We start from the raw sequence: 17219 nt of genomic DNA, 5'->3' as shown, positions 1-17219 counted from the left end.
TGAAAAGGTAGCTTGTTTACTTTTGCGTTCTGTGGCCATGATAAAAGGTGTAATGTGCAAACTTAATGGCGTTTTAATTTGTTAAATGGGTTTTCTAACCAGAGTCGGAAAGGTTAACCGTCTGACGGGAAAGCAGCCAAATAGCAAAGCAGAGGCAAATCCTAATTAGGCAGGAGTGAGACAGGGGGCAGAGGTTCCAATGGTATTTAGGTGAGCTTCCTGACATCTGCAAACATTGAAATTATGCTCAAGTTCAGTCCACCGGTTCCCAGGCACCCCAGGAATTATAGGATGATATCTAGCCCTTCAGCTGGTAGGTTTCCTAGACTTCCTAGGTTGAAACTAAAGCATAAGAGATATCCTTCAAACTATTTTAGCGACCAATCCACCTTCCAATGATGTGTTGGTCACTTGTCTCCCAACCCGTAATGAAGTGGTCAGGTTGGTTATGTTCCTTTTAACCTTTCACATGGCATGGAGGTTAGAAAGCCCTCTGTTTACACAGTCAAGTATCCCATAAGCTTTTGTAAAGAAAAAGTTTCTTCAACTTACCTTGTCTCCTTGTGTGCACATGAACCACTTTGTTCCTGCACCACCTTTAATATTATACAATTTATTTTATAGTATTCTCATTTCCTCGTACAAACTACATAATTTCACACTTTCCTGCACCTCTCACGAGTCTGCCTATTTCACTGGTCTATGTCCTTCTGAAGTCTGTGACTATCCTCCTCAATGTTTATGCCACTGTCACATTTACCATTTGCAAACACTGAAATTATTCCCTGCATTTTCTTATAGATAGTTTTTTGAAGAATAAAGGGATTAAGGGTTATGGTGTTCGGGCCGGAAAGTGGACCGAGTCCACAAAAGATCAGCCATGATCTCACTGAATGGCGGAGCAGGCTCGAGGGACCAGATGGCCTACTCCTGCTCCTAGTTCTTATGTTCTTATAGATACAAACCTTGGTCATCAAACTATCTTAAAAAGAGCAGTAGTCCCAATACCAATCCTTAGGGGACACCACTCTATAATAACCTCCAGTCAAAATGTTCGCTGATGAGTATTACGTGTAGCTGAAAAAACAAATTTCAACCACTTCAAAATGCTGTCTGCGAAGACTTTGTAATTAACACAATTGGTCGCATTGAGCACCACCGAACAGCATACTATGGATTAGTTAGATTATAGCACCATCTTGTGGTACATTGGCTGGAAACATGCTCAATACACAATAAACTGCAGTGTGGTAATGTCTGGTTAGAATGCCATCTTGTGGCTGAAGCAAAGAACAAAACTTACTGTTGCCAATGCAAGTCCAAAATGAGTAGTCTGGTGTTTCAACTGAATTTCAACCTTGTGAAGGAGCGCTTCTATTCTCTCTTCCTCAAAACCATTCCTTTTATTTAACAAGAAAGAAAAGACTTTGCCTTAAAAAAAGATTTAAACCATGTGCAAGTTGAGCAAATCCTTATAATAATAATAATAATGTATAGAACATAGAACAGTACAACACAGAACAGGCTCTAACAGCAGCACAGTAGCATGGTGGTTAGCATAAATGCTTCACAGCTCCAGGGTCCCAGGTTCAATTCCCGGCTGGGTCACTGCCTGTGCGGAGTCTGCACGTCCTCCCCGTGTGTGCGTGGGTTTCCTCCGGGTGCTCCGGTTTCCTCCCACAGTCCAAAGATGTGCGGGTTAGGTGGATTGGCCATGCTAAATTGCCCTTAGTGTCCTAAATAAAAATAAGGTTAATGGGGGGGAGGGGTTACTGGTATAGGGTGGATATGTTGGCTTGAGTAGGGTGATCATTGTTCGGCACAACATCGAGGGCCGAAGGGCCTGTTCTGTGCTGTACTGTTCTATGTTCTATGTTCAGCCCTCAATGTTGTGCCGAGCATTGTCCGAAACCAAGATCAAGCTATCCCACTCCCTGTCATTCTGGTGTGCTCCATGTTCCTATCTAATAACCGCTTGAAAGTTCCTAAAGTGTCCGACTCCACTCTCACAGCAGGCAGTCCATTCCACACCCTAACCACTCTGAGTAAAGAACCTACCTCGTATATCCCTCCTATATCTCCCACCCTGAATCTTATAGTTATGCCCCATTGTAATAGCTACATCCACCCAAGGAAATAGTCTCTGAACGTCCACTCTATCTATCCCCCTCATCATCTTATAAACCTCCATTAAGTCGCCTCTCATCCTCCTCCGCTCCAAAGAGAAAAGCCCTAGCTCCCTCAACCTTTCCTCATAAGACCTATGCTCCAAACCAGACAGCATCCTGGTAAATCCCCTTTGCCCTCTTTCCAATGCTTCCACATCCTTCCTATAATGAGGTGACCAGAACTGCACATAATACAATAAATGTGGTCTCACCAGAGTCCTGTACAGCTGCAGCATAACCCCACGGCTCTTAAACTCAAGGCCCCTGTTAATAACACTAACACACTATAGGCCTTCTTCACGGCTCTATCCACTTGAGTGGCAACTCTCAGTTGGACACGAACCCCAAGATCTCTCTGTTCCTCCACATTCCTCAGAACCCTGCCGTTGACCCTGCAATCCGCATTCAAATTTGTCCGATCAAAAAGAATCACCTCGCACTTATCAGGGTTAAACCCCATCTGCCATTTTTCGGCCAGCTCTGCATCCTATCAATTTATGTTTTTGACAAGTGTGCCAAATTTATATTAAGACAAACTATCAAGTCTACCCAGTGGTTGGCAGACTGCTGGTTCTTCCTCATTCATTTACACCAATAAATTAAGTTGCCTCAATGGATAGATCGGAATTGGATTCGGGCATGGTTGGTGTATGAAAAGATGTAATAAATACATAGTTCATAATACATTAGTATGTAGGATTTTCACACTCCAATTTCCAGGCTTTCTTTAACAACATACCGGATTGCAAATTTCCATCTATAATATTTGAGCCAGACAGGAGGAAGTGCAGATTGTCCTTCCTCTGCTGAGAAAGCCAATGCCCTCTCCTCAGCAATATCCTACAGCAGGGAATTTGAGATGAGGTAGGAAAGGAACCCAAATGTGTGGAATCTCTACATAATTAGATGCTGTAACTCCAATATGCTGAGCTGTTGTAATGAAAACACTAACTCTCAGTTTATAGAATAGGTTACATACTCAATTACTTCATCTATTATTTTGGTGATGATCTGCTTCACAGTTTTAATGTCATGTTCTGCGATGCCCTGCAGCCCCACACTAAAGCAAGCCTCTCTTGTGCTGCCATCATATCTGGAAAACAAAACACATTTGCAATACTTTAGCTTAGAAACCACAAAAGGCAGCTGGCATTTATTTGCTGACTTCTATTGAAATTAAACTTTTCTTACATTCTGCAAGTCGTTGCATTTCGAATTATCTTACTTATTAATTATCATATAAACCTTAGGTCACAGCATACAAGTCAACCTTTGAAGCCTCAAAATATCTTTCCAAAAACAGCGTTCGACTTGTACACAGAGTATAAAATAGGAGTTGCTGGAGGTGGCGCAGGTGGCTAACATTGAAATGTGAAAAAATAACAACACTGGTAATTCAAATTAAAGCAATGTTATTTTTTAATTGAATAAATTCATTCTACAAGAACCCCTTTAACCACAGTCAAAACTTTTTTTAAACCATCAAACTCATTGCCTTCCGTATCCGAGGCAAGGGGTTAATTCATTCAGAGTCACTTTGGGGAGAATGTAGCATAATCACAATGTCATGCGACTAGTAATCTAGAGGTTCAGACTCTAGGGACACGGATTCAAATCCCAACGTGGCAGCTGGTGGAATTCAAATTCATTAATAAATCTGGATTATAAAGCTAGTCTCAGTAATAGTGACCATGAAACTATCGATTGTCACGAAAACCTATCTGGTTCACTAATGTCCTTTTTTCTTTCATTTAGGGAAGGAATTCTGCCATCCTTATCTGGTCTGGCCTACATGTGACTCCAGATCCACAGCAATGGCCTTGGCAAGGATCCCAGATCCTTTACAAAAACAGCTTCATCAACTTGCCTTGCCACCTTGTGCTTGCGTCAACAACTTTGTTCCTGCCCCACCTTTAAAATTGCACGATTTATTTTTCACTAGCTTTTCTCACCTCTCCTTCCAAACTATATCATTTCACATTTTCCTGCACCTATCACATGTCCACCGATTTCACTAATCTGTCGGTGCCCTTCTGATGTGTTATTATCCTCCTCATTGTTCACAACACCTCCCTCTGAAAACGGCCCAGCAACATCATTCAGTTCAAGGGCAATTAGGATGGGCAACAAATGCTGGCCAAGTCAGTGATGCCCACGCCCCACGAAAAGAACAAAAACTTTTGATAATCCATAATAATAATTTTTTTATTGTCACAAGCAGGGTTACATTAACACTGCAATGAAGTTACTATGAAAAGCCCCTAGTCGCCACATTCCAGTGTCTGTTCGGGTACACAGAGGGAGAATTCAGAATGTCCAAATTACTTAACAGCACAATCCACACTCTGGATCAGATGTGGCACTTTCAGTTTCAGAATCATTCATCCACAACAAATCATCTTCCACTCCACATGATCTGATGTGTCTGTGCACTAATAGCATACCAGGATTTGGTAATGAAACCATCCCAGAAGGTGGTGGGAATCTAGAACTCATTGCCTGAAAAGGGTGGTAGAGGCAGGAACCCTCACAGCATTTAAGAAGTATTTAGTTAAGCACTTGAAAAGTCATTGCATATAAGGCTACGGTCTAAATGCTGGAAAATGGGTTTAAGATAGATGCTTGATGGTTGGCGCAGACCCTATGGGCGGAAACAACAAAAAACACAAAAATTAAACACTTACCCAACAGAAGGAGAAAAGTCGGTGCCAATCCTGGTGTCAATTAAAGCTTTATAAAAGGGAGAATTGGGTCCCGACACCAGCAGAGATGACAAAAGACTCAGCGTGAATGTTTCAAAGCTATCGGTGATGCTAAAGGAAGACATTTCAGTGAGACATACATTTGGAACAAAACATTCTTCAATCACATGGAAATGATGTTCTTAACTTATTACTTTCCAGTGCCATAGAACTACTTAATTTAGTTGCCTTCGCTGACAGTTAACCACCAGCTGAATCAGGTCATGGATTCAAGCCCCAGTCCAGAGACTCCAGCACATAACCCAGACACTGCAATAAGCATTGATGGCGCACTGCACACTAGTTTAATCTCGCGTCCAAAAGAGAGCACCCAAGGCCCTGTTTAATCTCTTGGATGGACATAAAAGATTTCATGCCACTATTCGAAGATGAGCAGGGGAGTTATCCTAGCAATATTTCTTCATCACCCATCGCAAATACATTTTTTTACAAAACTCGTTGCTGTTTGTTCAATTATATTGCATATAAATCGGCTACCATTTTTGGCTACATTACAGAAGGTGTTGGTTAGATGTAATGAAATAAACAACAGGTGTGAAAGATGAAGGTATATTGAAGTTCTCACATTTAAGAAAAATACAAAAATACATCCACAATTCATAACAAAGAGCGAAGGAAATTGGTTAGGTTTAAATTGGCGGAAAAAATACTAACATGAATTACAGGCATTACTCACACCATATGAATGTGAGAACATGAGAAGGCCATGCAGGCCCTTTCATAACAAATTAGCAAAAAGGAATTCTGAACATCTTAAACTATTGTGATGAAAACTGATTAGTCAGGATGTTTGAAAAAAAAACTCAAAAACCATTTGTCCAGAGCAAACAAGCGTCAAGGGCGATATTACAAACATATTCCAATTATTTAATTTAAAATAGGAGGTAAGCAATCCTTTGTTACAGATTTTGGTGAATTCCTGGAAGTTTGACAAATAATTTACTTATGATCAGTGAATTTCCTGGAAATAATCGGCAGAAAATTAAATGGATCTGAACTTTGAATTGTGAAACCTCTTTGAAGAAAGGATTGGTTAAATCAATGAAACTGTACATTAATCTTAAAAATAGCTGCAGAATACAAGCCTCCTTTCAATACTTTGAATAACGTTACAGAAATTGCAGAATGTATTTATGGAAATGTTCCAAATGCTCGGCACAATTTAATGTAATTAGAGGAGAACCTTCAGTCCCTTTGTTATATGGCAAAGGGAAAAGGGTTATTTCAATATGGTCAATATCATAATTGGATTAAGATAAATAGCATGCTTAATACAGTGCATATTTTTGCATCAATCAAGAAATAGGAACGGAATTATAAATATGCTTACTCGCCCAATAAGAAGCTCACACTGTATGTGGTTTGTTTGGCAGGATCAGGAGCCAATGAATCAGGCCCACAAGTAACATGACACTCCCTCTGGAAAAAATACCACATTAAAAACAAAAATCAAAATAGTACACAACATGTTTTTTTTATATGTAGCACTTTTGGTGAAATTAATAATCTATTGGAACAAGTATTACCCAATAAAAATTCGCAGCTTCCTTCATTATTTTACAAGCAACACACCATCCTTGGAAAGTTAAATAGAAAGGACAAGGCAATACTGCAGGGCATTGATCCGGATAATGATAACCAGAGGGTGACAAGAGACAGGGCATAAAAACGAGTGCAGCAGCAACAAATAATGTCAGAGTAGGGAAAATGGGGACAGAATTAAAAACTTCTTTATTTGAAAGCATGCAGCATTCATAATATGGATGAATTGACAACACAAAGAGAAAGAAAGAAATATAATACAAGCCATTAGAGAGAGATGGTTGGAAGATGACCACGGTCTGGGACCCGAATATTCCCAGAGTATTTGACATTTCAGATGAACAGGAAGAAAGGAAAAATAAGGTGTGGCAGGTCTGTTAATAAGGGATCAGATAAGCATAGTAGTAAAAAAAACTATCTAGGTTTGGTAGATCACGATGTGGAATCCATAAGACCATAAGACATAGGAGTGGAAGTAAGGCCATTCGGCCCATCGAGTCCACTCCGCCATTCAATCATGGCTGATGGGCATTTCAACTCCACCTACCAGCATTCTCCCCGTAGCCCTTAGTTCCTCGAATCAGTTTAGATGTAGGAAATAGCAAAGAAAATAAGTCACTGGTCACAATAGTTTATAGGCCCCACAACAGCAGCTGCTCAGTAGGATAGAACATACATCACAAAATAAGGATGGCTTGTAAGAATGGTACTGCAGTAATCATAGGTTATTTCATACATAGGACAAATCCAATTTTGGGGCCAAAATTCTGAACCACCCACTCTAACAGCACTATGGGTGTACCTACGACACATGGACTGCAACGGTTGAAAAAGGCTGCTCACCGCCACCTTCTCAAGGGCAATTAAGGATGGGCAATAAATACTGGTCGAGCCAACGAAGCCCACTTCCCTTGAATAAATTAAAGTAAAATGCAAAGGTAGTCTGGATGATGTATAACACTTTCTTAGAACAATGCATCCTCGGACCAACCAGACAGCAGGCTAATATATAGACTGAAAAATGTGTACTGAGGCAGGGCTATTTAGTGACCTCATAGTAAAGGGTCCTCTCGGCAAGAGCGATCATAACTTCGCAGAGTTTCACATTCAGTTTGAGGATAGGAAATGCACATCCCAAATTAGTACCTTAAATTTAAATTACAAGGGTATGAAGATAGAGTTAGCAGAAGTGGACTGGGAAAAATAGGTTAAAAGGGAAGACAGTAGAAAAGCAGTGGGAGACATTTAGTAAGATAGTTCATAACTCTCCACAAAGATATACTTCCGTGAGAAAGGATGAGATATCAGTTGCTAACTAATGAAGTTATGGATAGCACTGAAGTACTGATAGGGGCTGGTTTAGCATATTGTGCTAAATAGCTGGCTTGTAATGCAGAACAAGGCAGCAGTGTGGGTTCAATTCCCGTACCAGCCTCCCCGAACAGGCACCGGAATGTGGCGACTAGTGGCTTTTCACAGTAACTTCATTGAAGCCTACTTGTGACAATGAGCGATTATTATATTATTATTGAAAGGAAAGGTGCACAACGTTGTCAAGATTAATGGTGATCTAGGGCGGCATGCTGGCGCAGGTTAGCACTGCTGCCTCACAACGCCGATGACCCAGGTTCGATCCCGGCCCCAGGTCACCATCCGTGTGGAGTTTGCACATTCTCCCTGTGTCTGTATGGGTTTCACCCCCACAACCCAAAACTATACAGGATAGATGGATTGGCCACCCCACATTGCCCATTAATTGAAAGGGGCAAAACGATTAATGGTGAGCCAGAATAAAATGAAATGAAATGAAAATCATTTATTGTCATGAGTAGGCTTCAATGAAGTTACTGTGAAAAGCCCCTAGTCGCCACATTCCGGCGCCTGTCCGAGGAGGCTGGTACGGGAATGTTTTAGAATCTAGCACAGAATTACGAGATGAGAAGGGAGAAATTAGAATATGAGATAAAACGAGAGAAATATAAAAGCTTCTTCAAATATAAATACATATTTAAAAAATAATTTTTACAATACACAATTATTTTTTTTCCAATGAACGCGCAATTTAGCATGGCCAATCCAGCTAACCAGCACATCTTTTAATTGTGGGGTGAGACCCACGCAGACACAGGGAGAATGCCACATGGACAATGACCCAGGGCCGGGAACAAACCCGGGTCCTTGCCACCATGCCGCCACCTAGGTCACAACCCTGAGGAGCTCTTGCAGTGATGTCCTGGAACTGAGTTGGCTGGCTTTCAACAATCAAAAACACCTTATGTTGCACTAGATATGACTCCCAAACAGCGAAGGGTTATTCCTCCAACACCTCCCCACACCTGCTAAGCATGTAACACCTGATAGCACCGTTGATGACTTCTTCCATCACTTTACCGATGATCGTGAGTAGACTGATATTGTGGTAATTGGCTTTATTAGATTTGTCCTGCTTTTTGCTTACAGTACAGGCAATTTTCCACATTGCTGGGTAGATGTTGCAGAATAGAGGGATTACCGTACCCTTGTACATGAATCACAAAAGATTAGCATGCAGGTAAGGTACAACAAGTCATTACGACAAATAGCATGTTGGTTGATATTGCAAGGACAACAGTTCAAAAAAGTAGGGCTGCCTTGCTACAACTGTTTGGTTGAGACTGTACTGTGTACAATTTTAATCATCTCACTTAAGGAAGGACTTACTTGGATTGGAAGAAGTTCACATACGGTTCACTTGGATGACAGGGTTCTCTTATGAGAAAATGTTGAGCAAGTTGGGCCTAGACTCATTGGAGCTCAGAAGATTGAGAAGTGATCTTACTGAAACATAAAAAGATTCCGAATGGGCTCGACAGGATAGAAGCTGAGAGGATATTTCCACTAATAAGTGAATCTAGAACTATGGTCACAATTTAAATACAAGAGGATTGACAAGGTGCCACACAAAAGGTTGCTGCACAAGACAAAAATGCATGGCATTAAGGGTAAAGTAGTAGCATGGATAGCGGATTGGTTAATTAATAGAAAGCAAAAGAGTGGGGATTAATGGGTGTTTCTCTGGTTGGCAATCAGTAGATGGTGGTGTCCCTCAGGGATCAGTGTTGGGCCCACAGTTGTTCAAAATTTACATAGATGATTTGGAGTTGGGGACCAACTGCAATGTGTCCAAGTTTGCAGACGACACTAAGATGAGTGGTAAAGCAAAAAGTGCAGAGGATACCGGAAGTCTGCAAAGGGATTTAGATAGGTTAAGTGAATGGGCTAGGGTCTGGCAGATGGAATACAATGTTGACAAATGTGAGGTTATCCATTTTGGTAGGAATAATAGCAAAAGGGATTATTATTTAAATGATAAAATATTAAAACATGCCGCTGTGCAGAGAGACCTGGGTGTGTTAGTGCACGAGTTGCAAAAAGTTGGTTTACATGTGATTAAGAAAGTAAATGCAGTTTTGTCCTTCATTGCTAGAGGGATGGAGTTCAAGACTAGGGAGGTTTTGCTGCAATTGTATAAAAAGTGTTAGTTAGGCCACACCTGGAGTATTATGTTCAGCTTTGGTGTCCTTACCTGAGAAAGGACGTACTGGCGTTGGAGGGTGTGCAGAGGAGATTCACTAGGTTAATCCCAGAGCTGAAGGGGTTGGACTACGAGGAGAGGTTGAGTAGACTGAGACTGTACTCATTGGAATTCAGAAGGATGCAGGGGAATCTTATAGAAACATACAAAATTATGAACGAAATAGATAGGATAGATGCGGGCAGGTTTGTTTCCACTGGCGGATGAAAGCAACTAAGGGGCATAGCCTCAAAATAAGGGGAAGTAGATTTAGGACTGAACTTCGGAGGAACTTCTTCACCCAAAGGGTTGTGAATCTATGGAATTCCTTGCCCAGTGAAGTAGTTGAGGCTCCTTCATTAAATGTTTTTAAGATAAAGATGGATAGTTTTTTGAAGAATAAAGGGATTAAGGGTTCTGGTGTTCGGGCCAGAAAGTGGAGCTGAGTCCAAAAAAGATCAACCATGATCTCATTGAATGGCGGAGCAGGCTCGAGGGGCCAGGTGGCCTACTTCTGCTCCTAGTTCTTATGTTCTTATGTTACGTTTGTATAACTCTTTTCCAAAGGAAGCAGTGGAGATAAGTTAAAGGCTGAGAAGACAGATTTTTGATCAACAAGGTGATCCGGGGGTTCAAGATAGAGAAGTGAAATTAAGGCCACAATCAGATCAGTCATGATCTCACTGAATGGTGCAGCAAGCCTTTTGGGCAAATGGCCAACATTGTATAGAGAAACAGAGAAAATAGGAGTGGGCCATTTGGCTCCTCAAGCCTGCTCAGCTATTCATTATGCTAAGCCTCCTCTATCTCAACGCCCTACTCCTACATCTCCCCATAGCCCTTGACATATTTACTTTAGAGTCTCGAAATCGACCTATTTCCTTCTTAAATATGTTCAGTGACTTGGCCTCCACAGCCTTCTGTGGTAAAGAAATCCACTGGTTCACCACCCTCTGACTGAAGAGGTTTCTCCTTTTAACATCCTCTTGACGACCCACATTCCCACCAAGTTATGTGTTGTCAGCAAACTTGGAAATGCTATTTTCGGTTTCATCAAAATTATTGATGTATATTGTGAATAACTAGGGCCGCAAGCATCGACCCCTGTGAAACCACGCATGTCACTGCTTGCAACTTCAAAAAAGACCCATTAATTCCTAGTTTCCGCCTAACCAATTCTCATTCCATGACAATATATTATCGGCAATCTCATGCGCTTTAATCTTGCACACTAACCTCTTATGTGGGATTTTATCGAAAGCTCTCTGAAAATCCAAATGCACCACATCCACTGGTTCAGCCTCTCTATTCTACCAATTACGTCCTGGAAAGCTCTAGTAGGTTTGTCAAATAAGATTTTCCTTTCAGAAATCCATGTTGGCTTTGTCTAATCCAGTTGATATTTTCTAAGTGTACAGTTATAGCATCCATTATAGACTTGAACATTTTCCCTACTACTGATGTTCGGCTAACTATCCTGTAATTCCCTGTTTTCTCCCTCCTTTTCTAAATAGCAGGGTTACATCAACGAGCCACCAACCTGCCGAGATTCCAGAATCCACAGCATTTTGAAGATGACAACTAAAATATTCCCTAATTCCATGGCCACCTCCTTTTGCACTTTTTAATGCTTACTGCTCCTATTTTTTTTTCTCTGACTTTGAACTAAATTGACATTCCCTCATCATCACTGGGACAAAAACTTGGAATTCCCTTCCTCAGAGCATTGTGGATGTCATATGGATTGCGACGGTTTAAGGCTACATACCAACACCTTTACAAAAGCGATTAGGGAAGGGTAACAAATGCGAGCCCTGCTCGAGATGTTCACAGCTCATGTAATAATAAAACTTACTCTACTTTTTATTTATTTACTAAATAGGTGGGAGTCTGTTAGCCCACTAGATAACTAGCATGCGGTTCAGAAGCCAGCAGCATAGGTTTGATGCCTGTTCCTCACTCTGCCCTGCAATAAGTGGAAAGAAATGGAAAGCCACCACTGAATAAAATCAGCCAAGAAAATGGCTTAGGACACAGCCTATCAGATGACGATCAGTCAAGGATCTGTCTTTAGACAGAAGACACTCATCACCAAAACGGAAGCAACCCCACCAAAATCAGAACTATGAATGGCAATAAAAGTTATGGATCAATTTTAATACAAAACAATATTGGATTGTTGTTCCACTAAATAGAAAAGACAACTTAAAATGTTTTTTCCTTGAGAATTTCTGTATGATGCCTCCAATTTTATTCTTAAATAGCCAGAGGATAATTGTTCATGACTACAGGACATCCTATAGCGCTTGACAGCCAATTAAGCATTTTTAACGTGCAATTTCCCAGCTGTAGTGCATCCCAATCAATAACTCACATCATTGAAAACTGCCTCCTGACAAAATTCAGCAGAGGGCTCAGAGAGCTCCATTGAGCCACTGCGGAAGCTATTGCCCGACTAGGTGATTACGGCACACACGAAAAGAAAAATCTTCAAGAACATTCAAGATATTAACAGGGAAAGACAGGGTAGATAAAGAAAAACCATTTCCACTTGTTGGAGATTTCAAAACAGAGGGGGGGGGGGGCATAGTCTGAAAATTAGGGCCAGACCGTTCAGGAGAGATGTTAGGAAGAACTTCTTCACTCGAAGGGTGATAGAGGTTGCAACTCTCTCCCACAAACTGCATTTGAAGCTGGATTAGTTGTTAATTTTAAATCGGAGATAGAGCGATTTTTGTTAAGCAAAGATATTAAGGGATATGGGCCAAAGGCAGGTATATGGAGTTAGGTCGCAGATCAGTCATGATCCCATAACAGGTTTCAGGGGCTGAATGGCTTACTTCTGCTCCTATGTACAATGCTCCCTCCAACTTCACTTCACTATGTATTGCCTGTTCCCTGCATTTCGCTGTTACTCTGAAGATCACTGCAAGGCTGCGTATGTACACATTTAAAAGGAACCATTGCGTGCTGTCCCCTGCATGGCACATTCTTAGTAGCTGCACATGCAGCTTTGAGGAAACACCGTTCAAGTATAGCTACTGCTGCTATGCTAGAAATGTGACAACCAGTTTGTGCACACCATGAACAGAAGTGAGAAACGTGGAGCAGCCGGCAGATAAAGCAGCAGATAATCTGTGTGTGGACTCCCTGTTCTTTTTGAATAATACAACAAAATGTTTTTTGTCCTCCTGAGGAAGCAGCCTAAGCCTTGGTTTAATGTCTCATCTGAAGGATAACACTTGCAGCAGCGGTTACACTCCCTCAAGTCTCCAGAGAGGAGTTTGAACACACAACCCGCTGTTTCAGAGTTAAGAATGCTCCTGCCGAGCCAAGGCTGGTACTAATCTCGGAGTTTATTTTGTTTCAAGATAACAATTACAAATGCCCAGAGCCAGTGAGGTAGAGCTTTTTTTTATCATTTTCAAACCCAGAGTAAAATCTAAAAAAGAAATTACAGTTGTGTAAATTTTTAAAGAAATAGCTAATTTGTCTATTTTTGGGTTTAATCTTTGTGATGCTGCCCTCAAAATACTGGCTTAAACACTTATTTGAGACTTCATCTAGAGTTATCAATGGCCACATGAGGCTTAAATAATTAGTGTACTTCAGGCAGTTTGAAAGTTATTAGATCAAATTCAACTCAGGATCAAGGCGCCTGAATCAATAATTTGTTATTCCATTTGCAATTTCATTTTTTGCACGAGTCAGCAATAAACTGTCTTTGCCAAGGGCATAAAAGCACTTTGACTACCCATCTTCTCAGATAGGATTGGTGTGTAGAAGACTCAACATTATACATTAATTTAACAACCATCACCTGCCAATTGCTCCATAAAACACTTGCCAGACCAGATATGCAATTATGTCCTATTACTTGCCCATCCAGCAAAGTTAAGAGGCACAGAAATGTGGACCTGTTAGCATGACATTAGGTAGAAAATTTCAGGTTATTGACCCAGCAACCATAAAGAGTGACTGACCAATATTGCATTTTAAATATATATAATATATATATATTTTTTATATATATATATATATATATATATATATACACACGTATATATACACACACAAAACTGAAAAATATGGTGTTCAATTTTTGTACGTTACATGCATTTATATTGCACCTATCACACCCTCAGTAAATCACTTCACAACCAACAAATTACTTGCAAATTAAGCCAGCTTCGCTCCATAGGCAAATGTAACCATCAATCCAGAAAGAGAAGGACCAAGTCTTTCCATACCGGTTCATTCCAGCGTGGCTGTATAGGAACTGAGGTACCAGGGTCAATGTTGTGGAATTTGCAAAGTGCCTCTTCCTGGATTTGTTGAAGGTGTTGTTCCAATGGCATATCACCATAGGTAAAGAACCTGGAAAGGATAGATTTGCAGAAATAAAACGTGCAGGCTATTATGCAATCCGTGCATTTGCAGAGCCTCGATTTTAAGTAAATGAAACTTTGATATTACCGCCCGCAATGGTTCAGCAAGTACAACCAAACAGATCAGGAAGATTACAAGTACAATCTGAAATTCATGCTGTGTTAGCCAATCTCAGCCAGAGAGTTGGTAGAAGCAGCACACACAACTGCCACCAGTGACTGACTCCCTTTGCGGGTGGGGCGAGGGAGAAATCTGAATATATATATGGATACCAATGATTTAGGATTTGGCGTAGCTATGATGCCCAAGTTAAACAGCCTTGACAGTTTTGTTTGAACTTTGACAGAAATAAAGTAAACTAATGAAGGTACGAGATTGTAATCAGTATTTACGTATCCATGGGACAATACCTTTGGGAAAGGAAAAAGTAAATAATTAGGGTTAAGCCATGTAAGATTGTAGAAGTGTCATGTGTAATGCAGTGAGAACCATGAATGTGAGCATAAGACTTCCGGTGGCGGCAATGCGGAGCTAAGCCGCACGTTCGGAGCTCCCGCTTTTTTTTGGATTTTCAGGCTCTTTTAAGAGCCCGCAACGGCGCTGTTTCGACTTTTCCCCCGGGGGGAAACACAGCCAGTGTGCCCAGCAGCCGGTGAATGGACTGGACTCGCAGCGGAGCGGTCCAAAAATCGGTTTTACCTCAGAGAACGGCGAGAGGCAGAAAAGGCAAGATGGTGGCGGGCGGGGAAGCGGCGTGGCAGCTGTGGGAGCGGAAGCAGTAGGAGCTACTTCAGCGCTCCTTCATGGAGCTCAAAGCTGAGATTCTGGAGCCGTTTAAGGCCTCACTGGACAAACTGGTGGCGACGCAGACAGCTCAGGCCGGGGAGATTCGGGAGCTGCGGCACAAGGCCACGGAGAATGAGGATGAGCTTTTGGGCCTGGCAGTGAAAGTGGAGTCGCACGAGGCACTGCACAAGAAATGGCAGGCGAGGATGGAGGAGATGGAGAACCGCTCCCACCGGAAGAATCTACGGATTTTGGGCCTCTCGGAGGGGCTGGAAGGTTCGGATTTGGCAGCCTATGTGGTCCTAATGTTAAACTCGCTGATGGGTGCGGGGTCGTTTCGTGGTCCCCTGGAGCTGGAAGGCGCCCATCGAGTGCTGCCGCAGAAGCCCAGGCCGAACGAACGGCCCAGGGTGGTGCTGGTCCGTTTTCACCGCTTGGTTGACCGGGAGTGCGTGTTGAGGCAGGCAAAGGAGAGGAGCAGCAGGTGGGAGAATACGGACGTTCGGATTTTTCAGGACTGAAGCGCGGAGGTGGCGAGCAGAAGGGCTGGCTTCACTCGAGCGACGGGAGTGCTCCACAGGAAGGGGGTGAAGTTTGGCCCTCTATAGCCGGCTCGCCTCTGGGTCACGTACAAGGACCGCCAGCTCTATTTTGACTCTCCGGAGGAGGAGGCCTGGGCTTTTGTCCAGGCTGAGAACTTGGATTCGGACTGAGGACTGGGGTGAAATGTACTTTGCTTGGAGGCTTTGTCCTCTTGGGTATCCTTTCGCCCATCGTGGCTGTGTTTGCTGATGGTTGTTTCCTGTTTGTTTTCACCGTTTTTACTATTTGAGTTATGGTTATTTGGGTTCTTCCGGGGTTTCTTTGAGGCTGTTGGTTATTTATTGTGGTGGGTTTTTTTCTTGTTTTTTCCACTGGTGTGTTGGGGAGTAGTTTGGGGTCCCGATGGGTCAGAGTCCGTCTTTATCCCGCGTGTTGGGGCGAGGGGCGGGGCTCGGGTTGGAAGCGCGGGCTTTCTTCCCGCGCCGGAGGAATTGGGGGCAGGGCCGGCGCTGGGAGGGAGGGATTGGCGGCTGTGTTGCATCCGGGTGGGGGGGGTCGTGGTTATAGCAGGAGTAGCCAGGGTCAGCAGAAGTCAGCTGACTCACGGAAGTATAAATGGGGGTAACGCAGCTAGGGGGGGGCCTAGCTTGGGGGGTGGGGGGAGAGGAGGAGGAGGAGAGGGGGGGGTAGGTGCCGGGTTGTTGCTGCAGGGACTGTGAGGGAATGGATGGTGAACGGGGGGGGGTTTGCCACCATGGGGAGCGGGCTTGGGGGGGTTCCCCGGGCACGTGGTGGGTTGAGGAAGAGCTATGGCTGATCGGCGTAGAGGGAAGGGGACGGCCCCTCGGGTTCGGTTGGTCACATGGAACGCAAGGGGGCTGAATGGTCCGGTGAAGTGATCCCGGGTCTTGGCTCACTTGACGGGGCTGGGAGCGGATGTGGCTATGCTCCAGGAGACGCACCTCAGGGTTACGGATCAGGTGAGGCTAAGAAAGAGTTGGGTGGGACAGGTGTTTCACTCGGGGCTTGATGCAAAGAACTGTATGGTGGCATTTTGGTGGGTAAGAGCATGTCGTTCGTCGCATCCAAAGTGGTGGCGAATAGGGCAGGTCGATATGTGATGGTGAGTGGGAGACTTCAGGGGGAGCGGGTGGTCTTGGTTAATGTTTATGCCCCCAACTGGGATGATGCGGGCTTCATGCGGCATATGCTGGGCCTGATCCCGGACCTGGAGACAGGGAGATTGATTCTGGGTGGGGACTTTAACACGGTGCTGGAACTCGCTCTGGACCGCTTGAAGTCTAGGACGGGCAGAAGGCCGGCAGCGGCCTCGGTGCTGAGGGGGTTCATGGACCAGATGGGAGGGGTGGACCCTTAGAGGTTTTTGAAGCCGGGGGGTAGGGAGTTCTCCTTTTTCTCCCATGTTCATAAGGCGTACTCCCTGCTTAGCAGGGCGCTGATCCCGAGAGTGGTGGG

General features: G+C 43.2%; 1 protein-coding gene across 4 annotated transcripts in view; it reads right to left on the bottom strand.

Moving 5' to 3' along the window:
• Positions 1-17219, bottom strand: part of pitrm1 (pitrilysin metallopeptidase 1) — an 82661-nt gene that overhangs the window by 50306 nt on the left and 15136 nt on the right. For 3 of the 4 annotated variants that reach the window (XM_038798309.1, XM_038798310.1, XM_038798311.1), the window contains exons 8-12: positions 14276-14402; positions 6261-6349; positions 4853-4981; positions 3148-3261; positions 1304-1400 (exon numbers count right to left, since the gene is read on the bottom strand). In XM_038798309.1, coding sequence (XP_038654237.1) covers positions 1304-1400; positions 3148-3261; positions 4853-4981; positions 6261-6349; positions 14276-14402 — 556 coding nt within the window. Of the gene's footprint in view, positions 1-1303; positions 1401-3147; positions 3262-4852; positions 4982-6260; positions 6350-14275; positions 14403-17219 lie in introns of those variants that run through there. The other variant, XM_038798312.1, reaches the window with a different exon arrangement.

The sequence above is a fragment of the Scyliorhinus canicula genome, chromosome 5, assembly GCF_902713615.1.
Source record: "Scyliorhinus canicula chromosome 5, sScyCan1.1, whole genome shotgun sequence".
NCBI lineage: Eukaryota > Metazoa > Chordata > Chondrichthyes > Carcharhiniformes > Scyliorhinidae > Scyliorhinus > Scyliorhinus canicula.
The sequence above is the reverse complement of the archived record's forward strand: the minus strand, read 5'-3'. Positions and strand labels throughout refer to the sequence as shown.